Source organism: Heterodontus francisci, chromosome 48, assembly GCF_036365525.1.
Source record: "Heterodontus francisci isolate sHetFra1 chromosome 48, sHetFra1.hap1, whole genome shotgun sequence".
NCBI lineage: Eukaryota > Metazoa > Chordata > Chondrichthyes > Heterodontiformes > Heterodontidae > Heterodontus > Heterodontus francisci.
Window position 1 is genome coordinate 6476242 of NC_090418.1, and position 25513 is coordinate 6501754.

General features: G+C 57.0%; 1 protein-coding gene across 1 annotated transcript; it reads right to left on the minus strand.

The window, feature by feature from the left end:
* Positions 1-9896: 9896 nt before the first annotated feature.
* On the minus strand, positions 9897-24801 carry med11 (mediator complex subunit 11). Its single transcript, XM_068023862.1, has 3 exons — positions 24548-24801; positions 11882-12012; positions 9897-10920 (listed from the first exon to the last, which is right to left on the minus strand). The coding sequence occupies exons 1-3, from the start codon at positions 24630-24632 to the stop codon at positions 10780-10782; spliced, it is 357 nt and encodes a 118-aa protein (XP_067879963.1). The 5' UTR covers positions 24633-24801; the 3' UTR covers positions 9897-10779.
* Between the last annotated feature and the right edge of the window lie 712 nt (positions 24802-25513).

The window sequence follows — 25513 nt, forward strand, 5'->3', positions numbered from 1 at the left end:
ATGAAATGCCATTATTTCCATGACCTGGATTAGGAGGCTGCCGTTACCTGTTGGATAGTCACATCCAGGAATAGTGTGAACAAACCAATCAGAGCAAGGACATCCTGAGCAGCTCAGGTCTCTGTCCTGCCCTCAGGCATGATCATTGGCCAGACCACAATGTGGATTTATCAAATGGATAAATTGATACTATTTATTTCATATCAGAGTGATCCATTATAAATTTTTCAGTTTAATTTGATGAAGAGGAATTTTAACCCAGGTCATACATCCCCTAATATCACGTACCATCGATTCTGACTCATATGTTCTACTTTTAGGGAACGGCTGATATGAGTGAAAGAGAGGAGTTTGGTTTTCCATTGACTCTGGTGGTGTTTCTGAGGACTGGTAATGTTCATTTAATTTTCAAAGACCAACACCAACCTGTACAACACTGTTTCCTCGACAGAATGGATAAAGAACAGAGAGTTTGATGCTGATAATAGCCAGTCACAAATCCATTCACTGCACCTTTGCCCTGCTCATTGACAGCTACTCACTTGTTGCAAAGTTTTAAGAGGTTGAATTTCCTGCTCTTGAAGTTGGTGGCCAAGGAATAAATATATTCTTACTAGCAGAAAACACAGTGTAAAAAGGCATTCACCAAACATTGCCATTGACTGGACATTCAGGTACACAGGTGCATCCAAAGAAGATGAGGCCTCTCGAGACTGTTCCGCCATTCAATGAGATCATGACTGATCAGTGACCTAACTCCAGATACCCACCTTTGCCCCATATCCCTTCGGGTAACAAAGATCTCTATTGATCTCATTTGCGGAAGAGAGTTCCAAACTTCTACCATACTTTGTGTGTAGAAGTGTTTCCTAAAATTCCCTCTTGAAAGATCTGGCTCTAATTTTTAGACTCTTCCCCCTAGTCCTGGACTCCCCAACCATCAGAAATAGTTTCTGTCTATCTACCCTATCTGTTTCCCTTAATATAATGAAAACTTTTATCAAATCCAACCTTAACCTTCTAAATTCCAGGATTACAACCCTAGTTTGTGTAATCTCACCTCGTAGCCTAACCCTTGGAGTCCAGACATCATTCTGGTAAATCTACACTGCACTCCCTGCAAGGACAGTATATCCTTCCTAAGGTGTCGTGCCCAGAACTGCTCACAGTAACTCTGAGTGTGGTCTAACCAGGGCTTTGTATGGGTAAAACATGACTTCCATTCCCTTGTATTCTTGTCCTCTAAACATAAAGGCTGACAGTCCATTAGCCTTTTTGATTATTTTCTGTAACGGTTCATGATATTTTAATGATCTGTGCATCTGGACCCCCAGGACTCTTTGGACCGCCCCTGTTTCTAGCTTTTTGTGATTTATAAAGTCCTATCATTTTCGGTCCCAAGTGGTTGACCTCACAACTGCCTACATTAAAATCATTTGTCACTATTTTGCCAATTTACTTAATCTAGAAATAGCTCTTTGTAATTTAATGTTTCAATCTACACAGCTTACAATGCCACCTACCTCTGTGATATCAACAGAATTTTTAAAAATTCTTTCACGGGATGTGGGCGTCGCTGGCCAGACCAGCATTTATTGCCCATCCCTAATTGCCCTTGAGAAGGTGGTGGTGAGCTGCCTTCTTGAACCGCTGCAGTCCATGTGGGGCAGGTACACACACAGTGCTGTTAGGGAGGGAGTTCCAGGATTTTGACCCAGCGACAGTGAAGGAACGGCGATATAGTTCCAAGTCAGGATGGTGTGTGACTTGGAGGGGAACTTGCAGGTGGTGATGTTCCCATGTGTCTGCTGTAAGGGTTGGCAACGTGTCCATGCATAGTGTTGAGGTCCGTGACGGCATGAGAATTTTCCCATTGGCTTCTTCAGACTGGCATTTATAAAAATTGCAATTGTCAGTTTCACAGCTGAGAGGTGCTGAAGCAGAACAGCACTTCCCAACTGCAGACAGATTCAGGGTTTTCTGGCGGGTTCCATTTTTTTTGAGTGCATTAATGATTTAGCCGTGAATGTTGGAGGTATGATCAGTAAGTTCACAGATGACATGAAAATTGATGGTGTCGTAAATAGTGAGCAGGATACCCTTAGATTACAGGACAATATAGATGGGCTGGTAAGATGGGCAGAGCAGTGGCAAATGGAATTTTATCCTGAGAAGTGTGAGGTGATGCATTTTGGGAGGACTAGCAAGGTACGGGAATATACAATGGATGGTAGGACCCTAGGAAGTACAGAAGGTCAGAGGGACCTTGGTGTACTTGTCCATAGATCACTGAAGGCAGCAGCACGGGTAGATAAGGTGGTTAGGAAGGCATTTGGGATACTTGCCTTTATTAGCCGAGGCATGGAATATAACTGCGGCGCAGTGGTTAGCACCGCAGCCTCACAGCTCCAGTGACCCGGGTTCGATTCTGGGTACTGCCTTTGCAGAGTTTGCAAGTTCTCCCTGTGACCGTGTGGGTTTTCGCTGGGTGCTCCGGTTTCCTCCCACAGCCAAAGACTTGCAGGTTGATGGGTAAATTGGCCATTGTAAATTGCCCCTCGTGTAGGTAGGTGGTAGGGAATATGGGATTACTGCAGGGCTAGTATAAATGGGTGGTTGTTGGTCGGCACAGACTCGGTGGGCTGTTTCAGTGCTGTATCTCTAAATAAAAATAAATAATTAAATAAGAGCGGGGAGGTTATGATGGAGCTGTATAAAATGCGAGTTAGGCCACAATTGGAGTACTGTGTACATTTCTGGGCACCACACTATAGGACAGATGTGATTGCACTGGAGAGGGTGTGGAGGAGATTCACCAGGATGTTGGCTGGGCTGGAGCATTTCAGCTATGAAGAGAGACTGCAAAGGCTAGGATTGTTTTCCTTTGAGCAGAGAAGGCTGAGGGGGGACATGATTGAGGTATACAAAATTATGAGTGGCATTGATAGGAAGAAACTTTTTGCCTTAGCGGAAGGGTCAATAACCAGGTAAGGGGCAGGAGGTTTAGAGGGGATTTTCACCCAGAGGGTGGTTGTGATCTGGAACACTCTGCCTGAAGGGGTGGTAGAGGCAGGAACCCTCACAACATTTGGAGGAGCACTTGAAACGCCATAGCATACAAGGCTACAGGCCAAGTGCTGGAAAATAGGATTAGAATAGTTAGGTGTTTGATGGCCGGCACAGACATGATGGGCCGAAGGGCCTGTTTCTGTGCTGTGTAACTCGATGACTTTAAAACTATGAATCTGTCTGCAGTTCCGAAACCACTGTTCCCTCTCTCAGCAGCGGTCAGACAGAAAACGAGAGGGGGAGAGAGAGAAAGAGGAGGGAGTGAGAGTTGGGGTGGGGGGTGGGAGAGGGAGAGAGGGGGAGGTTGGAAAGAGAGTTGGGGAGAGAGAGAATGGGGGAGGGAGAGAGAGAGAATGGGGGAGGGAGAGAGAGAGAATGGGGGAGGGAGAGAGAGAGAGTTGGGGGAGGGAGAGAGAGAGAGTTGGGGGAGGGAGAGAGAGAGAGTTGGGGGAGGGAGAGAGAGAGAGTTGGGGGAGGGAGAGAGAGAGTTGGGGGAGGGAGAGAGAGAGTTGGGGGAGGGAGAGAGAGAGTTGGGGGAGGGAGAGAGAGAGTTGGGGGAGGGAGAGAGAGAGTTGGGGGAGGGAGAGAGAGAGTTGGGGGAGGGAGAGAGAGAGTTGGGGGAGGGAGAGAGAGAGTTGGGGGAGGGAGAGAGAGAGTTGGGGGAGGGAGAGAGAGAGTTGGGGGAGGGAGAGAGAGAGTTGGGGGAGGGAGAGAGAGAGTTGGGGGAGGGAGAGAGAGAGTTGGGGGAGGGAGAGAGAGAGTTGGGGGAGGGAGAGAGAGAGTTGGGGGAGGAGAGAGAGAGTGGGGGGACGACAGAGAGAGTGGGGGGGACAGAGAGAGTGGGGGGGACAGAGAGAGTGAGGGGGACAGAGAGAGTGAGGGGGACAGAGAGAGTGAGGGGACAGAAAGAGAGAGTAGGGGGATAGAGGGGGGGAAAGAGAGAGTGGAGGGGGAGGGAGAGTGGAGGGGGAGGGAGAGTGGAGGGGGAGGGAGAGTGGAGGGGGAGGGAGAGTGGAGGGGGAGGGAGAGTGGAGGGGGAGGGAGAGTGGAGGGGGAGGTAGAGTGGAGGGGGAGGGAGAGTGGAGGGGGAGGGAGAGTGGAGGGGGAGGGAGAGTGGAGGGGGAGGGAGAGTGGAGGGGGAGGGAGAGTGGGGGGACTGAGAGAGAGAAAGAGTGGGGGAGGGGGGCCAGACAGAGAGTGAGCGGAGAGAGAGGGGGGGTGGGGGGAGGGAGAGATAGAGACAGACAGACAGAGAGAGAGAGAGAGGAGGGAGAGATCGATGAGATAGTTGAGGCAAATGTAAGCAAGTCCAGTAGGCAGGCCGGGCAGGGGCAGGACAGGGAGCGTGGAAGATCTGCTTTAATGCAAGAAGCCTTACAGGTAAGGCAGATGAACTCAGAGCATGGATCGGTACATGGGATTGTGATATTATAGCTATTACGGAAATGTGGTTGAGGGATGGACAGGACTGGCAGCTCAATGTTCCGGGGTACCGATCCTTCCGGCATGGCAGAGGTGGAGATAAGAGAGGAGGGGGAGTTGCACTATTGATTAGTGAGGACATCACGGCAGTACTTAGAGAGGATATCCCGGGGGGAATGTCCAGCGAGGCCATATGGGTAGAACTTAGAAATAAGAAAGGGGTTATCACTTTGATGGGATTATACTATAGGCCCCCCAATAGTCAGAGGGAAGTGGGGGAGCATATATGTAGGGAAATTACAGATAGGTGTAGGAATTATACGGTTGTAATAGTAGGTGATTTTAACTTCCCTAATATTGACTGGGACTGCCTTAGTGCTAAGGGATCATATGGGGAAGAATTTGTTAAGTGTGTCCAGGGTAGTTTTCTGAAGCAGTATGTGGATGGTCGTACTAGAGAAGGGGCTACACTCGACCTCCTCTTAGGAAATGAGGATGGGTAGGTGGTTGATGTGTCAGTGGAGGAGCACTTTGGGACCAGTGACCATAACTTTATTAGCTTCAAGATAGTTATGGAAAAGGATAGGACTGGTCCTCAGTTGAAGTCCTAAATTGGGGGAAGGCTAATTTCAATGGCATCAGACAGGAACTCTCAAAAGTTGAATGGGAGAGGCTGTTTACAGGTAAAGGGACGTCTGGCAAGTGGGAGGCTTTTAAAAGTGAGATAGGAAGAGTTCAGGGCTGGTATGTTCCTGTTAGATGGAAGGGCAAGGCTGGCAAGTTTAGGGAACCTTGGTTGACGAGGGATATTGAGGGTCTGGTCAGGACAAAGAAGGAAGCATATGTCAGGTATAGGCAGCTGGGATCGAGTGAGTCCTTCGAGGAGTATAGGGGATGTATGACTGCACTTAAGGAAATTAGAAGGACAAAAAGGGGCCATGAGATTTCCCTGGCAGATAAGATAAAGGAGAATCCTAAAAGATTCTATAAGTATATTAAGAGTAAAAGGGTAGTAGGGAGAAAGTAGGTCCCCTTAAAGATCAGCGTGGCAATCTATGTGTGGAGCCACGGGAAATGGGCGAGGTCTTAAATGAATATTTCTCGTCCATATTTACCGTGGAGGTGGTCATGGAAGCTAGTGAGTTCAAGGAAGGGAACAGCGATATCCTGGAGCATATCAACATTACAAAGGAGGCGGCTTTGGAGGTTTTGAAACGCATTAAGGTGGATAAATCCCCAGGGCCTGACCAAGTGTATCCTAGGATGCTATGGGAAGCAAGGGAGGAGATTTCTGGGGCCCTGGCAGAGATTTTTGTATCATGGTTAGCCATGGGTGAGGTACCGGAAGACTGGAGGATAGCTAATGTTGTGCCTTTATTTAAGAAGGGCAGCAGGATAAGCCAGGGAACTACAGGCCGGTGAGCCTTACATCAGTGGTGGGAAAGTTATTGGAAGGGATTCTGAGAGACAGGAATTATGTGCATCTGGAAAGGCATGGTCTGATTAGGGATAGTCAGCATGGCTCTGTGCGTGGGAAATCATGTCTCACGAATTTGATTGAGTTTTTCGAGGAGATGACCAAGAGGATTGATGAGGGCAGGGCGATGGACATTGTCTACACGAACTTTAGCAAGGCCTTTGACAAGGTCCCTCATGGTAGGCTGGTCCAGAAAGTTCGAACACATGGGATCCAGGGTGAGCTAGTAAATTAGATATTAAATTGGCTTGGTGATAGGAGGCAGAGGGTGGTAGTGGAGGGTTGTTTTTCAGATTGGAGGCCGGTGACCAGTGGTGTGCCGCAGGGATCAGTGCTGGGCCCTCTGTTGTTTGTCATATATATTAATGACTTGGATGTGAATGTAAGGGGCATGATTAGTAAGTTTGCAGATGACACCAAAATCGGTGGTATAGTGGACAGTGAAGAAGGTTGTCTAAGGTTACCACAGGATATAGATCAACTGGGAAAGAAGGCAAGGGAGTGGCAAATGGAATTTAATGCAGACAAGTGTGAAGTGATGCATTTTGGGAAGTTAAACCAGGGCAGGACATATACAGTGAAGGGCAGGGCCCTTGGGAGTGTTCTTGAGCAGAGAGACCTTGGGGTGCAAGTACATAGTTCCCTGAAAGTGGCAACACAGGTAGTCAGGGTGGTGAAGAAGGCGTATGGCATGCTTGCCTTCATCGACCGAGGCATTGAGTACAAGAGTTGGGACGTCATGTTACAGTTGTACATAACGTTGGTTAGGCCGCATTTGGAGTACTGTGTGCAATTCTGGTCGCCGCACTACAGGAAAGATGTGATTAAGCTAGAGAGGGTGCAGAAAAGATTCACCAGGATGTTGCCTGGTTTGGAGGGCTTGAGTTATAAAGAGAGATTGGAAAGGCTGGGTCTGTTTACCCTGGAGCGAAGGAGGCTGAGAGGAGACATGATAGAGGTATATAAAATTATGAGTGGCATAGATAGGGTAGATAGCCAGAGTCTGTTTCCCATGGTAAAACTAGAGGGCATAGATTTAAGGTGAGAGGGAGGAGGTTTAAAGGGGGTCAAAGGGGTAAATGTTTCACACAAAGAATAGTGGGTATCGGGAATGAGCTGCCTGAGGAGGTGGTGGAGGCAGGAACAGTAGCAACATTTAAGAGGCATCTGGACAGGTACTTGAATGAGCAAGGCATAGAGGGATATGGAATTAATGCAGGTGGGATTAGTATAGATAGGTATTATGGTCGGCATGGATGCGGTGGGCCGAAGGGCCTGTTTCTATGCTGTACGACTCTATGACTCTAAGTGTGAAGTGGTACATTTTGGTAGGAATAATAAGGAGGCAACATAAAATAAAGTTCTAAAGGGGGTGCAGGAGCAGAGGGACCTGGGGGTATGTGTGCCCAAATCGTTGAAGGTGGCAGGGCAGGTTGAGAAAGTGGTTAAAAGGGCATATGGGATCCTGGGCTTTGTAAATAGAGGTATAGGAATACAAAAGCAAGGAGGTCATGAACTTTTATAAAATTCTGGTTCAGCCTCGTTCCAGGGACAAGGGACTTCAGTTACGTGGACAGATTAAGAACTCCAGCTTCTCCAGGAGAAGGTCGAGAGGAGATTTGATGGAGGTGTTCAAAATCACGAGGGGTCTGGACAGAGTGGATCGGGAGAAACTGTTCCCATTGGGGGAGGGGTCGAGAACCAGAGGACACCAATTTAAGGTGATCGGTGAAAGACCCAAAGGTGACATGAGAAACCATTTCACACAGCGAGTGGTTAGGATCTGGAATGCACTGCTTGAGAGTGTGGTGGAGGCAGATTCAATTGTGGCTTTCGAAAGGGAATCGAATTATTATCTGAAGAGAAAAAAATTTCAGAGCTGGGGGAAGAAGTGGGAGGACGGGACTAGGTGAGCTGCTTCTGCAGAGAGCCAGCACAGACACGATGGGGCAAATGGACTCCTTTGGCACTGTAACCATTCTATGATTTTATTCCAAGTTGATGTCTAACAAGAAAGTACATTCATATTTCTTTCCTGATTTTCAGGATGCTATCCCTGGATTTGATCCCTTACAGAAATAATTTCTGCTTCTGCTCATAACTTGCTTCGCGTGAAATCAGCAGCTACTTGAAAAGGAACGTTCCTTCTCTGTTGAACTGAATCTTTGATTCACATCAAGTTTAAACCAGAGAGACGAGGGGCTCATTTGCTTTCTTACATCATATGAGGTACACAGGAACAGGAGGAGGCCATTCAGCCCCTCAAGCTTGTTCCACTATTCCATGAGATCAAGGGTGAGCCACAACCTAACTCCGTATATCCGCCTTTTCCCCATATCCCTTAATACCTTTGATTAACAAAAATCTATCAATCTCAGAATTAAAATTAACAATTGATCCAGCATCAATTGCCATTTGTGGAAGAGAGTTCCAAACTTCTACCACCCTTTGTGTGTAGAAGTGTTTCCTAATTTCATTCCTGAAGTGTCTGGCTCTAATTTTTAGACTGTACCCCCTAGTCCTAGACTCCCCCAACCAGCGGGAATAGTTTATCCCAATCTACCCTATCCGTTTCCCGCCAACGTCATGAAAACTTTGATCAAATCATCCCTTAAACTTCTAAATTCCGGGGAATATAACCCTAGTTTGTGTAAACATTCCTCATAATTTAACCCTTGGAGCCCTAGTATCATTCTGGTAAAGTTACACTGCACTCCCTCCAAGACCAGTATATCCTTCCTAAGGTGAGATGTCCAGAACTGTTCACAGTAACTCCAGGTGTGGTCTGACCAGGGCTTTGTACTTCGAACCGCTTATATTCTCATTCCCTAGATATAAAGGTCAGCATTTCATTTGCCTTTTTATCTCTTTGGACTTTCACTCTTTCCAGCTTTTCACCATTTAGAATTTCCCTAATTTCCTGCCCCTCTTCCGAGGTTACATTCATGCCCGCTGTCCCTGGAGAGGGAGCAGGCGCTGTCCGCCGGCTCGCTTGAGGCCTTCCGCGACCAGCGGACACTGCAGGGTCTGGAGTGCATCGTAGACGCAGAGAATCAGATCTGAATGAGTTTTGTTTTATTTACGTATTTGAATAAGTTATTTATTTTTAGGAACATGCAGAAGGGGGCCCCTCAACAAAATAAAAAAAGAGGCCCGAGGCATAAAGGCCACCTTCAAAAAAAAAACAGTTGGATACAGAGTACAACACTGCTATCTACTGGTCAAATTGATAAAGACAAAACAAATAGGAGCTGGAGTAGGCGATTCAACCCTTCAAGCCTTCTCTGCCATCCAATAAGATCACGGGCGATCATCTACCTCACCTCCACCTTCCTGCACAATCCCCACATCCATTAATTTCCGTAGTTCCCGAAAATCTATCGACCTCTGACTTGAAGATACTGAATGACTGAGCATCCACAGCCCTCTGGGATAGAGAGTTCCAAAGATTCACAACCCTCATCTCTGCCCTAAACGGCTGATTCTAAGACTGTGACCCCCGAGTTCTAAACTCCGCAGCCAGGGGAAACGTCCTGCCAGCATCTACCCCGTCAAGCCTCTGCGACACTTTACGAGATGACCTCTCATTCTTCCAGGCTCTGGGGATTATAGGGCCAGCCTGCTCACACGCTCCTCAGCAAAGAAGGCTCCCCTTCAGCCCACTGTCTCTAAGGCAAGTACATCTTCCCCCTCAGTAGGGAGACCGAAACTGCACACAGTACACCCAGCAGCCTCACCAGTGCCTGCACTGGTCACAAAGTGATACAAGGAGATCACCACAGATGGAACGTGCGTGACCTTTCCTGGATTGTGATCGGGACAGCAAACAGCGGTGACTCGAACAGAGTGGAACGGGAAGTGACTGTTGGCAGGCTAGACAAAGCAGTGGTTGGAAGAAGTGTGATACAAAAGGGACAGAAACGAGAGGTATGCTGTGTTCTCTTTATTTCGGGGAGGGCACCCCCCCTCCCCCTCGGATACAGAGATCGAACACAGAACAATATCAAAACATCGAAATGGCAGAACTGATACAGTGACGTCCATGCACCACAGCAACAGACTTATCAGCTGCAGCAAGCAGTATAACAACATCGACATTCCCTCCCCAGTGCCACATTCCAGTATTGGATTCCCATTGCGGAAACCCTGCCCCAACGACCCCCCCCCCCCCTCCCACTGCAAGCGCCAAGGAGATGGGATCTGAGCCCCGAGTGAGAGAGAGCGCTGATGGCAGACCAGGAGGAATACAAGACCCTGACCAGCACTTCCTGCGCTACGAATCAGACCCCACCACTGCCCCCTCAATGAGGGCCAGGGAGGGCTCACAAACCTCCCCCAGTCGATCAGCTCTCCCTGCGCCGGTGGGAGAGAAAGGAAAACTGCCACAAGGGTCAGTCAGCATCGAAAAGGGAGAGAGAGATGGGTTACTGATTCAGGTGGAGGTCCTTCAGCAGTGCGGCTGCATAAGGGTCCTACCTGAAACACAAGCCTGTATATCATTTCTATTCCCAGATGCTGCACCCACTGTTTGGGTAAAAAAAAATTGCCTTTAATTCGGATAAAAGTTTGCAATAATTCTTTGCCGATAGGTATTTAAAGGGAAGTTGACACTCGCCCAAAGTGTTTGACAGACCAAAAGCAACGATCAAAGATAAAACTGGACAGATTACCATGGCCTCGACAGTGGAGCACAGAGAGCTGCCTTACAGGATGATAAAGTGGGACCCCCACCAGCAGTAAGGGGATGGAGGGCAGGGTGGGGTGAGATTGGGTTTAAACACCAAACGAGTTCACCGAGCGGACGATCCTCGTCACGGCTGCTCGAGCATCTGATCGCAGGTCTTGGCCAGATCGCGGACCTTCACGTGGGTGTACTCGACACGGTTCACCGCCATCTGTGCATCCTTCCTGGACGAATAGCTGGAGCCTTCGTGCGGCTGCCCAGTAGCAACCTGCGAAAGAGGGAGAGAGAGAGAGAGTGCGAGCAAGACAGGAAAGACTTACATTTCCACAGCACCTTAGCTCAGCCTCAGGGCGTCTCATAGCGCCTTATGGCCAATGGAGTACTTTTTGAAGTGTAGGCACTGTTGTAAAACAGGAAACGCGGGGGTCAATTTGCGCACAGCAAGATCCCACAATCAGCAATGTGATAATGACCAGATCATCTGTTTTTAAATATTGGACCAGGACACGGGCGAGAACTCCCCCACCTCGTTCCTCGGCAAACAGTGACCGTGGGATCTTTCCTTAGAGGGCAGAAAGGTTTATCATCTCATCCGAAAGACGGCGCCTGCGACAGTGCGGCACTCCCTCAGTGCTCACGTCCCTGCGGCAGAGATGGTTAAGGGGGGGGATTTAACGGAGGTTGAAAATCAATGGTGCTTTGATAGACTAAATAAGGTGAAACCGTTTCCAATGGCAGGAGGTTTGGTAACCAGAGGGACACAGATTTAAGATAAATCGGCGAGGGGGTGGGGAGAGGCGAGAATTTTTTTTTTAAAGCACGGTGATGTGGAACATGCTGCCTGAAAGGGCGGTGGAAGCAGGTTCAATCGGAAGTTTCAAAAGGGAAATTGGAGAAATACTGGAAGGGGAAAAATTTGCAGGAGAAAGAGCAAGGGGGTTGTGGAGTAATGTTGGACAGCTCTTTCCAAAATCCGGCACAGGAATTTAAAAAACAAAACGAGATGTCGCTGGATCAGGAGCCGATGTGGATCGGCGAGCACAGTGGAGGGGGGCGGTGAACAGGACTCGGTGCGAGTTTGGATGCGGGGCAGAGTTTTAGGTTGAGCTTCAGGTTCAGGGAGGGCACCATGGGGAGAAGCGGCCTCTGTCGTGACTTGGGGCCGGAACGCCAGAGAGCGCTGGAGGTCAAGCGGACCGCCGTTAGCGAAACACGAGGGCTGCACTCACCTGCGTGAGATAGCGGATCTGGCTGGACAGTTCCATCTCGACCCTCTGGACGGAGGCAGTAAATTGCGAAGCGTGTCGGTCAAGGGTGCGTTCTGCTGGCTTCTCCTTGGACATCTCAAGGATCGCATTGGCTGAGAAACCAAAAGCAGAGAGAGAGAGACAACGGCTTAGAGTGAGGAGCCACCCCCAGTGCAGGTTCCCTCCCCGTCACCCTCCTCAAATATTCCCAGTTAAAGACCATTTGTTAATTGCCTCCCTTGTAAATGGCCAAGGGGAGTGTAGAAGAGAATCCACTGATGACATGGCTGGGTGTTTTGGTCCTGAGAGAGGACGGTTTGAACACCACACCCGGTAACGGGAATGCAGCTTGAGGAGGTTGTCAAACAGTGTGCAGTGCAGGAGCAACTGAGTAACGAAAAGGTGGAGAAACATACCCGCAGGCCACTGCCCAGTGTCCACTCCCAGGGTCTGGACAATCCTGACAGGAATGTGCATTAAACCGAAAGATTCATCCCACCTCCCCGGGCAGGAGGACAGTGTCCCTCCTCCCCCTCCCTCCTCCTTTCCCCACACCCACCGCCTCACCCTCCCTCCTCCTTTCCCCACCCCCGCCGCCTCACCCTCCCTCCTCCCCCACCACCACCCCCCTCCTCCTCCTCCTCCCCCCCACCTCCTCCCTCCTCCCCCCCACCTCCTCCCCCCCTGCACCTCCTCCTCCTCCCCCCCCCACCACCTCCTCACCCCCCGCCCCACCTCCTCACCCCCCGCCCCACCTCCTCACCCCAACCTCCACACCCCCCCCACCTCCACCTCCTCACCCCCCCGCCCCACCTCCTCACCCCAACCTCCACACCCCCCCCACCTCCACCTCCTCACCCCCCCCCCACCACCACCTCCTCACGCCCCCCATCTCCTCAACCCCCCCACCTCCACCTCCTCACCCCCCCACCTCCTCAACCCCCCCCACCTCCACCTCCTCACCCCCCCACCTCATCCCCCCCACCTCCATCTCCTCACCCCCTCCACCTACACCTCCTCACCCCCCTCCACCTACACCTCCTCACCCCCCTCCACCTACACCTCCTCACCCCCCTCCACCTACACCTCCTCACCCCCCTCCACCTCCACCTCCTCACCCCCTCCACCTCCACCTCCTCACCCCCCTCCACCTCCTCACCCCCCTCCACCTCCACCACACCTCTGCAAACCCCCCACACCTCCACCTCCTCACCCCACCTCCACCTCCTCACCCCCCCATCTCCTCACCACCCCCCCACCTCCACCTCCTCACCACCGCCCACCTCCTCCTACCTCCCCCCCCACACCTCCCCCCTCCCCCTCCCCCCCACCCCACACCTCCCCCCCAACTCCTCCTCCTCCTCCTACCCCCGCAACCCCTCCTCCCCCACCTCCCCCCACCACCTCCTACACCCCCAACTCCTCCTCCTCCTACCCCCCCCAACCCCTCCTCCCCACCCCTCTCCATCTCCCCCAACCCCTCCTCCCCACCCCTCTCCATCTCCCCCAACCCCTCCTCCCCACCCCTCACCATCTCCATCTCCCCCAACCCCTCCTCCCCAGCCCTCTCCATCTCCATCTCCCCCAACCCCTCCTCCCCAGCCCTCTCCATCTCCATCTCCCCAACCCCTCCTCCCCAGCCCTCTCCATCTCCATCTCCCCCAACCCCTCCTCCCCAGCCCTCTCCATCTCCATCTCCCCCAACCCCTCCTCCCCAGCCCTCTCCATCTCCATCTCCCCCAACCCCTCCTCCCCAGCCCTCTCCATCTCCATCTCCCCCAACCCCTCCTCCCCAGCCCTCTCCATCTCCATCTCCCCCAACCCCTCCTCCCCAGCCCTCTCCATCTCCATCTCCCCCAACCCCTCCTCCCCACCCCTCTCCATCTCCATCTCCCCCAACCCCTCCTCCCCAGCCCTCTCCATCTCCATCTCCCCCAACCCCTCCTCCCAAGCCCTCTCCATCTCCCCCAACCCCTCCTCCCCAGCCCTCTCCATCTCCATCTCCCCCAACCCCTCCTCCCCAGCCCTCTCCATCTCCATCTCCCCCAACCCCTCCATCTCCATCTCCCCCAACCCCTCCTCCCCAGCCCTCTCCATCTCCATCTCCCCCAACCCCTCCTCCCCAGCCCTCTCCATCTCCATCTCCCCCAACCCCTCCTCCCCAGCCCTCTCCATCTCCATCTCCCCCAACCCCTCCTCCCCAGCCCTCTCCATCTCCATCTCCCCCAACCCCTCCTCCCCAGCCCTCTCCATCTCCATCTCCCCCAACCCCTCCTCCCCAGCCCTCTCCATCTCCATCTCCCCCAACCCCTCCTCCCCAGCCCTCTCCATCTCCATCTCCCCCAACCCCTCCTCCCCAGCCCTCTCCATCTCCATCTCCCCCAACCCCTCCTCCCCAGCCCTCTCCATCTCCATCTCCCCCAACCCCTCCTCCCCACCCCTCTCCATCTCCATCTCCCCCAACCCCTCCTCCCCAGCCCTCTCCATCTCCATCTCCCCCAACCCCTCCTCCCAAGCCCTCTCCATCTCCCCCAACCCCTCCTCCCCAGCCCTCTCCATCTCCATCTCCCCCAACCCCTCCTCCCCAGCCCTCTCCATCTCCATCTCCCCCAACCCCTCCTCCCCAGCCCTCTCCATCTCCCCCAACCCCTCCTCCCCAGCCCTCTCCATCTCCATCTCCCCCAACCCCTCCTCCCCAGCCCTCTCCATCTCCATCTCCCCCAACCCCTCCTCCCCACCCCTCTCCATCTCCATCTCCCCCAACCCCTCCTCCCCACCCCTCTCCATCGCCATCTCCCCAACCCCTCCTCCCCACCCCTCTCCATCTCCATCTCCCCCAACCCCTCCTCCCCACCCCTCTCCATCTCCATCTCCCCAACCCCTCCTCCCCACCCCTCTCCATCTCCATCTCCCCCAACCCCTCCTCCCCACCCCTCTCCATCTCCAACTCCCCCAACCCCTCCTCCCCACCCCTCTCCATCTCCATCTCCCCCAACCCCTCCTCCCCACCCCTCTCCATCTCCATCTCCCCCAACCCCTCCTCCCCAGCCCTCTCCATCTCCATCTCCCCCAACCCCTCCTCCCCAGCCCTCTCCATCTCCATCTCCCCCAACCCCTCCTCCCCAGCCCTCTCCATCTCCATCTCCCCCAACCCCTCCTCCCCACCCCTCTCCATCTCCATCTCCCCCAACCCCTCCTCCCCAGCCCTCTCCATCTCCATCTCCCCCAACCCCTCCTCCCCAGCCCTCTCCATCTCCATCTCCCCAACCCCTCCTCCCCACCCCTTTCCATCTCCATCTCCCCCAACCCCTCCTCCCCACCCCTCTCCATCTCCATCTCCCCCAACCCCTCCTCCCCACCCCTCTCCATCTTCATCTCCCCCAACCCCTCCTCCCCACCCCTCTCCATCTCCATCTCCCCCAACCCCTCCTCCCCACCCCTCTCCATCTCCATCTCCCCCAACCCTCTCCATCTCCCCCAACCCCTCCTCCCCACCCCTCTCCATCTCCATCTCCCCCAACCCCTCCTCCCCACCCCTCTCCATCTCCATCTCCCCCAACCCCTCCTCCCCACCCCTCTCCATCTCCATCTCCCCCAACCCCTCCTCCCCACCCCTCTCCATCTCCATCTCCCCCAACCCCTCCTCCCCACTCTCTCCATCTCCATCTCCCCCAACCCCTCCTCCATCTCCCCCAACCCCTCCTCCATCTCCATCTCCCCCAACCCCTCCTCCCCACCCCTCTCCATCTCCATCTCCCCCAACCCCTCCCCATCTCCATCTCCCCCAACCCCTCCTCCCCACCCCTCTCCATCTCCATCTCCCCCAACCCCTCCTCCCCACCGCTCTCCATCTCCATCTCCCCCAACCCCTCCTCCCCACCCCTCTCCATCTCCATCTCCCCCAACCCCTCCTCCCCAGCCCTCTCCATCTCCATCTCCCCTAACCCCTCCTCCCCACCCCTCTCCATCTCCATCTCCCCCAACCCCTCCTCCCCACCCCTCTCCATCTCCCCCAACCCCTCCTCCCCACCCCTCTCCATCTCCCCCAACCCCTCCTCCCCAGCCCTCTCCATCTCCCCCAACCCCTCCTCCCCAGCCCTCTCCATCTCCATCTCCCCCAACCTCTCCTCCCCAGCCCTCTCCATCTCCATCTCCCCCAACCCCTCCTCCCCACCCCTCTCCATCTCCATCTCCCCCAACCCCTCCTCCCCACCCCTCTCCATCTCCATCTCTCCCAACCCCTCCTCCATCTCCATCTCCCCAACCCCTCCTCCCCACCCCTCTCCATCTCCATCTCCCCCAACCCCTCCTCCCCAGCCCTCTCCATCTCCCCCAACCCCTCCTCCCCAGCCCTCTCCATCTCCATCTCCCCCAACCCCTCCTCCCCACCCCTCTCCATCTCCATCTCCCCCAACCCCTCCTCCCCACCCCTCTCCATCTCCATCTCTCCGAACCCCTCCTCCATCTCCATCTCTCCCAACCCCTCCTCCATCTCCATCAACCCCTCCTCCCCACCCCTCTCCATCTCCATCTCCCCCAACCCCTCCTCCCCACCCCTCTCCATCTCCATCTCCCCCAACCCCTTCTCCCCACCCCTCTCCATCTCCATCTCTCCCAACCCCTCCTCCGTCTCCATCTCCCCCAACCCCTCCTCCCCACCCCTCTCCATCTCCCCCAACCCCTCCTCCCCAGCCCTCTCCATCTCCATCTCCCCAACCCCTCCTCCCCAGCCCTCTCCATCTCCCCCAACCCCTCCTCCCCAGCCCTCTCCATCTCCCCCAACCCCTCCTCCCCACCCCTCTCCATCTCCCCCAACCCCTCCTCCCCACCCCTCTCCATCTCCATCTCTCCCAACCCCTCCTCCATCTCCATCTCTCCCAACCCCTCCTCCATCTCCATCTCTCCCAACCCCTCCTCCATCTCCATCTCCCCCAACCCCTCCTCCCCACCCCTCTCCATCTCCATCTCCCCCAACCCCTCCTCCCCACCCCTCTCCATCTCCATCTCCCCCAACCCCTTCTCCCCACCCCTCTCCATCTCCATCTCCCCCAACCCCTTCTCCCCACCCCTCTCCATCTCCATCTCCCCCAACCCCTCCTCCCCACCCCTCTCCATCTCCATCTCCATCTCCCCCAACCCCTCCTCCCCACCCCTCTCCATCTCCATCTCCCCCAACCCCTCCTCCCCACCCCTCTCCATCTCCATCTCCCCCAACCCCTCCTCCCCACCCCTCTCCATCTCCATCTCCCCCAACCCCTCCTCCCCACCCCTCTCCATCTCCATCTCTCCCAACCCCTCCTCCATCTCCATCTCTCCCAACCCCTCCTCCATCTCCATCTCTCCCAACCCCTCCTCCATCTCCATCTCCCCCAACCCCTCCTCCCCACCCCTCTCCATCTCCATCTCCCCCAACCCCTCCTCCCCACCCCTCTCCATCTCCATCTCCATCTCCCCCAACCCCTCCTCCCCACCCCTCTCCATCTCCATCTCCCCCAACCCCTCCTCCCCACCCCTCTCCATCTCCATCTCCCCCAACCCCTCCTCCCCACCCCTCTCCATCTCCATCTCTCCCAACCCCTCCTCCATCTCCATCTCTCCCAACCCCTCCTCCATCTCCATCTCTCCCAACCCCTCCTCCATCTCCATCTCCCCCAACCCCTCCTCCCCACCCCTCTCCATCTCCATCTCCCCCAACCCCTCCTCCCCACTCTCTCCATCTCCATCTCCCCCAACCCCTCCTCCATCTCCCCCAACCCCTCCTCCATCTCCATCTCCCCCAACCCCTCCTCCCCACCCCTCTCCATCTCCATCTCCCCCAACCCCTCCCCATCTCCATCTCCCCCAACCCCTCCTCCCCACCCCTCTCCATCTCCATCTCCCCCAACCCCTCCTCCCCACCGCTCTCCATCTCCATCTCCCCCAACCCCTCCTCCCCACCCCTCTCCATCTCCATCTCCCCCAACCCCTCCTCCCCAGCCCTCTCCATCTCCATCTCCCCTAACCCCTCCTCCCCACCCCTCTCCATCTCCATCTCCCCCAACCCCTCCTCCCCACCCCTCTCCATCTCCCCCAACCCCTCCTCCCCACCCCTCTCCATCTCCCCCAACCCCTCCTCCCCAGCCCTCTCCATCTCCCCCAACCCCTCCTCCCCAGCCCTCTCCATCTCCATCTCCCCCAACCTCTCCTCCCCAGCCCTCTCCATCTCCATCTCCCCCAACCCCTCCTCCACACCCCTCTCCATCTCCATCTCCCCCAACCCCTCCTCCCCACCCCTCTCCATCTCCATCTCTCCCAACCCCTCCTCCATCTCCATCTCCCCCAACCCTCTCCATCTCCATCTCCCCCAACCCCTCCTCCCCAGCCCTCTCCATCTCCCCCAACCCCTCCTCCCCAGCCCTCTCCATCTCCATCTCCCCCAACCCCTCCTCCCCACCCCTCTCCATCTCCATCTCCCCCAACCCCTCCTCCCCACCCCTCTCCATCTCCATCTCTCCGAACCCCTCCTCCATCTCCATCTCTCCCAACCCCTCCTCCATCTCCATCAACCCCTCCTCCCCACCCCTCTCCATCTCCATCTCCCCCAACCCCTCCTCCCCACCCCTCTCCATCTCCATCTCTCCGAACCCCTCCTCCATCTCCATCTCTCCCAACCCCTCCTCCATCTCCATCAACCCCTCCTCCCCACCCCTCTCCATCTCCATCTCCCCCAACCCCTCCTCCCCACCCCTCTCCATCTCCATCTCCCCAACCCCTTCTCCCCACCCCTCTCCATCTCCATCTCTCCCAACCCCTCCTCCGTCTCCATCTCCCCCAACCCCTCCTCCCCACCCCTCTCCATCTCCCCCAACCCCTCCTCCCCAGCCCTCTCCATCTCCATCTCCCCCAACCCCTCCTCCCCAGCCCTCTCCATCTCCCCCAACCCCTCCTCCCCAGCCCTCTCCATCTCCCCCAACCCCTCCTCCCCACCCCTCTCCATCTCCCCCAACCCCTCCTCCCCACCCCTCTCCATCTCCATCTCTCCCAACCCCTCCTCCATCTCCATCTCTCCCAACCCCTCCTCCATCTCCATCTCTCCCAACCCCTCCTCCATCTCCATCTCCCCCAACCCCTCCTCCCCACCCCTCTCCATCTCCATCTCCCCCAACCCCTCCTCCCCACCCCTCTCCATCTCCATCTCCCCCAACCCCTTCTCCCCACCCCTCTCCATCTCCATCTCCCCCAACCCCTTCTCCCCACCCCTCTCCATCTCCATCTCCCCCAACCCCTCCTCCCCACCCCTCTCCATCTCCATCTCCATCTCCCCCAACCCCTCCTCCCCACCCCTCTCCATCTCCATCTCCATCTCCCCCAACCCCTCCTCCCCACCCCTCTCCATCTCCATCTCCATCTCCCCCAACCCCTCCTCCCCACCCCTCTCCATCTCCATCTCCCCCAACCCCTCCTCCCCACCCCTCTCCATCTCCATCTCTCCCAACCCCTCCTCCATCTCCATCTCTCCCAACCCCTCCTCCATCTCCATCTCTCCCAACCCCTCCTCCATCTCCATCTCCCCCAACCCCTCCTCCCCACCCCTCTCCATCTCCATCTCCCCCAACCCCTCCTCCCCACCCCTCTCCATCTCCATCTCCATCTCCCCCAACCCCTCCTCCCCACCCCTCTCCATCTCCATCTCCCCCAACCCCTCCTCCCCACCCCTCTCCATCTCCATCTCCCCCAACCCCTCCTCCCCACCCCTCTCCATCTCCATCTCTCCCAACCCCTCCTCCATCTCCATCTCTCCCAACCCCTCCTCCATCTCCATCTCTCCCAACCCCTCCTCCATCTCCATCTCCCCCAACCCCTCCTCCCCACCCCTCTCCATCTCCATCTCCCCCAACCCCTCCTCCCCACTCTCTCCATCTCCATCTCCCCCAACCCCTCCTCCATCTCCCCCAACCCCTCCTCCATCTCCATCTCCCCAACCCCTCCTCCCCACCCCTCTCCATCTCCATCTCCCCCAACCCCTCCCCATCTCCATCTCCCCCAACCCCTCCTCCCCACCCCTCTCCATCTCCATCTCCCCCAACCCCTCCTCCCCACCGCTCTCCATCTCCATCTCCCCCAACCCCTCCTCCCCACCCCTCTCCATCTCCATCTCCCCCAACCCCTCCTCCCCAGCCCTCTCCATCTCCATCTCCCCTAACCCCTCCTCCCCACCCCTCTCCATCTCCATCTCCCCCAACCCCTCCTCCCCACCCCTCTCCATCTCCCCCAACCCCTCCTCCCCACCCCTCTCCATCTCCCCCAACCCCTCCTCCCCAGCCCTCTCCATCTCCCCCAACCCCTCCTCCCCAGCCCTCTCCATCTCCATCTCCCCCAACCTCTCCTCCCCAGCCCTCTCCATCTCCATCTCCCCCAACCCCTCCTCCACACCCCTCTCCATCTCCATCTCCCCCAACCCCTCCTCCCCACCCCTCTCCATCTCCATCTCTCCCAACCCCTCCTCCATCTCCATCTCCCCCAACCCTCTCCATCTCCATCTCCCCAACCCCTCCTCCCCAGCCCTCTCCATCTCCCCCAACCCCTCCTCCCCAGCCCTCTCCATCTCCATCTCCCCCAACCCCTCCTCCCCACCCCTCTCCATCTCCATCTCCCCCAACCCCTCCTCCCCACCCCTCTCCATCTCCATCTCTCCGAACCCCTCCTCCATCTCCATCTCTCCCAACCCCTCCTCCATCTCCATCAACCCCTCCTCCCACCCCTCTCCATCTCCATCTCCCCCAACCCCTCCTCCCCACCCCTCTCCATCTCCATCTCCCCCAACCCCTTCTCCCCACCCCTCTCCATCTCCATCTCTCCCAACCCCTCCTCCGTCTCCATCTCCCCCAACCCCTCCTCCCCACCCCTCTCCATCTCCATCTCCCCCAACCCCTCCTCCCCAGCCCTCTCCATCTCCATCTCCCCCAACCCCTCCTCCCCAGCCCTCTCCATCTCCCCCAACCCCTCCTCCCCAGCCCTCTCCATCTCCCCCAACCCCTCCTCCCCACCCCTCTCCATCTCCCCCAACCCCTCCTCCCCACCCCTCTCCATCTCCATCTCTCCCAACCCCTCCTCCATCTCCATCTCTCCCAACCCCTCCTCCATCTCCATCTCTCCCAACCCCTCCTCCATCTCCATCTCCCCCAACCCCTCCTCCCCACCCCTCTCCATCTCCATCTCCCCCAACCCCTCCTCCCCACCCCTCTCCATCTCCATCTCCCCCAACCCTTCTCCCCACCCCTCTCCATCTCCATCTCCCCCAACCCCTTCTCCCCACCCCTCTCCATCTCCATCTCCCCCAACCCCTCCTCCCCACCCCTCTCCATCTCCATCTCCATCTCCCCCAACCCCTCCTCCCCACCCCTCTCCATCTCCATCTCCATCTCCCCCAACCCCTCCTCCCCACCCCTCTCCATCTCCATCTCCATCTCCCCCAACCCCTCCTCCCCACCCCTCTCCATCTCCATCTCCCCCAACCCCTCCTCCCCACCCCTCTCCATCTCCATCTCTCCCAACCCCTCCTCCATCTCCATCTCTCCCAACCCCTCCTCCATCTCCATCTCTCCCAACCCCTCCTCCATCTCCATCTCCCCCAACCCCTCCTCCCCACCCCTCTCCATCTCCATCTCTCCCAACCCCTCCTCCATCTCCATCTCTCCCAACCCCTCCTCCCCACCCCTCTCCATCTCCCCCAACCCCTCCTCCCCACCCCTCTCCATCTCCATCACTCCCAACCCCTCCTCCATCTCCATCTCTCCCAACCCCTCCTCCATCTCCATCTCCCCCAACCCCTCCTCCCCACCCCTCTCCATCTCCATCTCTCCCAACCCCTCCTCCATCTCCATCTCTCCCAACCCCTCCTCCATCTCCATCTCCCCCAACCCCTCCTCCCCACCCCTCTCCATCTCCCCCAACCCCTCCTCCCCACCCCTCTCCATCTCCATCTCCCCCAACCCCTCCTCCCCACCCCTCTCCATCTCCATCTCCCCCAACCCCTCCTCCCCACCCCTCTCCATCTCCATCTCCCCCAACCCCTCCTCCCCACCCCTCTCCATCTCCATCTCCCCAACCCCTCCTCCCCACCCCTCTCCATCTCCATCTCCCCCAACCCCTCCTCCCCACCCCCTCTCCATCTCCATCTCCCCCAACCCCTCTCCCCACCCCTCTCCATCTCCATCTCCCCCAACCCTCCTCCCCACCCCTCTCCATCTCCATCTCCCCCAACCCCTCCTCCCCACCCCTCTCCATCTCCATCTCCCCCAACCCCTCCTCCCCACCCCTCTCCATCTCCATCTCCCCAACCCCTCCTCCCCACCCCTCTCCATCTCCATCTCCCCCAACCCCTCCTCCCCACCCCTCTCCATCTCCATCTCCCCCAACCCCTCCTCCCCACCCCTCTCCATCTCCATCTCCCCAACCCCTCCTCCCCACCCCTCTCCATCTCCATCTCCCCCAACCCCTCCTCCCCACCCCTCTCCATCTCCATCTCCATCTCCCCCAACCCCTCCTCCCCACCCCTCTCCATCTCCATCTCCATCTCCCCAACCCCTCCTCCCCACCCCTCTCCATCTCCATCTCCATCTCCCCCAACCCCTCCCTCCTCCCCACCCCTCTCCATCTCCATCTCCCCCAACCCTCCTCCCCACCCCTCTCCATCTCCATCTCCCCCAACCCCTCCTCCCCACCCCTCTCCATCTCCATCTCCATCTCCCCCAACCCCTCCTCCCCACCCCCTCTCCATCTCCATCTCCATCTCCCCCAACCCCTCCTCCCCACCCCTCTCCATCTCCACTCCCCCAACCCCTCCTCCCCACCCCTCTCCATCTCCATCTCCCCCAACCCCTCCTCCCCACCCCTCTCCATCTCCATCTCCCCCAACCCCTCCTCCCCACCCCTCTCCATCTCCATCTCCCCCAACCCCTCCTCCCCACCCCTCTCCATCTCCATCTCCCCCAACCCCTCCTCCCCACCCCTCTCCATCTCCATCTCCCCCAACCCCTCCTCCCCACCCCTCTCCATCTCCATCTCCCCCAACCCCTCCTCCCCACCCCTCTCCATCTCCATCTCCCCCAACCCCTCCTCCCCACCCCTCTCCATCTCCATCTCCCCACCCTCCTCCCCACCCCTCTCCATCTCCATCTCCCCCAACCCCTCCTCCCCACCCCTCTCCATCTCCATCTCCCCCAACCCCTCCTCCCCACCCCTCTCCATCTCCATCTCCCCCAACCCTCCTCCCCACCCCTCTCCATCTCCATCTCCCCCAACCCCTCCTCCCCACCCCTCTCCATCTCCATCTCCATCTCCCCCAACCCCTCCTCCCCACCCCTCTCCATCTCCATCTCCATCTCCCCCAACCCCTCCTCCCCACCCCTCTCCATCTCCATCTCCATCTCCCCCAACCCCTCCTCCCCACCCCTCTCCATCTCCATCTCCATCTCCCCAACCCCTCCTCCCCACCCCTCTCCATCTCCATCTCCATCTCCCCAACCCCTCCTCCCCACCCCTCTCCATCTCCATCTCCATCTCTCCCCAACCCCTCCTCCCCACCCCTCTCCATCTCCATCTCCCCCAACCCCTCCTCCCCACCCCTCTCCATCTCCATCTCCCCCAACCCCTCCTCCCCACCCCTCTCCATCTCCATCTCCCCCAACCCCTCCTCCCCACCCCTCTCCATCTCCATCTCCCCCAACCCCTCCTCCCCACCCCTCTCCATCTCCATCTCCCCCAACCCCTCCTCCCCGCCCCTCTCCATCTCCATCTCCCCCAACCCCTCCTCCCCGCCCCTCTCCATCTCCATCTCCCCCAACCCCTCCTCCCCGCCCCTCTCCATCTCCATCTCCCCCAACCCCTCCTCCCCGCCCCTCTCCAGCTCCATCTCCCCCAACCCCTCCTCCCCGCCCCTCTCCATCTCCATCTCCATCTCCCCCAACCCCTCCTCCCCACCCCTCTCCATCTCCCCCAACCCCTCCTCCCCACCCCTCTCCATCTTCCCCAACCCCTCCTCCCCACCCCTCTCCATCTCCATCTCCCCCAACCCCTCCTCCCCACCCCTCTCCATCTCCATCTCCCCCAACCCCTCCTCCCCACCCCTCTCCATCTCCATCTCCCCCAACCCCTCCTCCCCACCCCTCTCCATCTCCATCTCCCCCAACCCCTCCTCCCCACCCTTCTCCATCTCCATCTCCCCCAACCCCTCCTCCCCACCCTTCTCCATCTCCCCCACCCCATCACCCCTCCCCACCTCTCTCCATCTCCATCTCCCCCAACCCCTCCTCCCCACCCTTCTCCATCTCCCCCACCCCATCACCCCTCCCCACCTCCTCCTCCCACCTTCCCCACCACCTCCACTCCACCCCTCCCCACCACCTTCCCCACCACCTCCACTCCACCCCTCCCCACCACCTTCCCCACCCTCCCCGACCCCCTCCTCCTCCTCTTCCCCCCCAACCTCGTCCTCATCTTACCCGCTCCCCGCCTCCTCAACCCCCTTTCTGTATCGCTATCTCTCCCCTCTTCCTTCCTTCCACCCTCCTATTTTCCCTCACACTCATTCTTTCGCTCTCCTCCTCTTTCTTTCCTCCCTCCCACCCACTCACACTCTCTCTCTCTCTCTCTCTCTCCCCCTCCTACCAGCGCTCTGGAGAACGATGGCAATCTCCTTCTCGATCTCCTCCAGATTGCGGAGTTTCTCGTTAGCAGGTCCGTAGGTACCCATGACGGGGAAAGCTGTTTTGTCGGTGCTGCCTCCGGCTTCGGACTTCAACCTGGCTCGGGTCTGGTCTGGCTCCGAATTCCGGGTCAACACACACACCGACAAGGAGTCAGAATGAGCAAACAGCAGCGGAGAACAAGAGAGGCTCCAACAACAGCGCCGCACCGAGTGAAACAGACAGAGAGAAACTCACCAGGGCAGAATGTAACTGACAGGATAATGTAACCAATGGAAACAATGTAACTGACAGGATAATGTAACCAATGGAAACAATGTAACTGACAGAGACCATGCATCTATCTTCCTCTACATCCATCCATCCATCCATCAAACACTCCCCAGGACAGGTACAGCACGGGTTAGATACAGAGTAAAGCTCCCTCTACACTGTCCCCATCAAACACTCCCCAGGACAGGTACAGTACGGGGTTAGATACAGAGTAAAGCTCCCTCTACACTGTCCCCATCAAACACTCCCAGGACAGGGACAGCATTAATTGCCTGGAGAATTTGGAGAACTTCCTGTGTGCAATCAGGGGAAACTGCTGCTCCTGTAGCAGTCTGTGGGAGCAGCAACCGCAGAGGAGAAAGAGGAGAGAGACTGTGAGTGGAAAGTGAATCCATCTATTGGGGAGAAAGGAAGATCTGCAATTTATTTTGGAGAGGTGGGTGTTGCAGCACCTGAAAGACTTTTGTTTGGACTGTTGGTGGACGTGAAAAAGGTCGTACAGTGTCAGTTCAAGCGTTCCTCTCTGGGTTGCTGAGGGAGTGGTTGGCAATGAGCACCTCCTCTCCCTGCTCATGATGAGGTGTTTTGGTGATGGGATCAAAGTACCTTTGACATGAAGATAACCACAGCCAGCCTCAACATCAACGGCAGCACG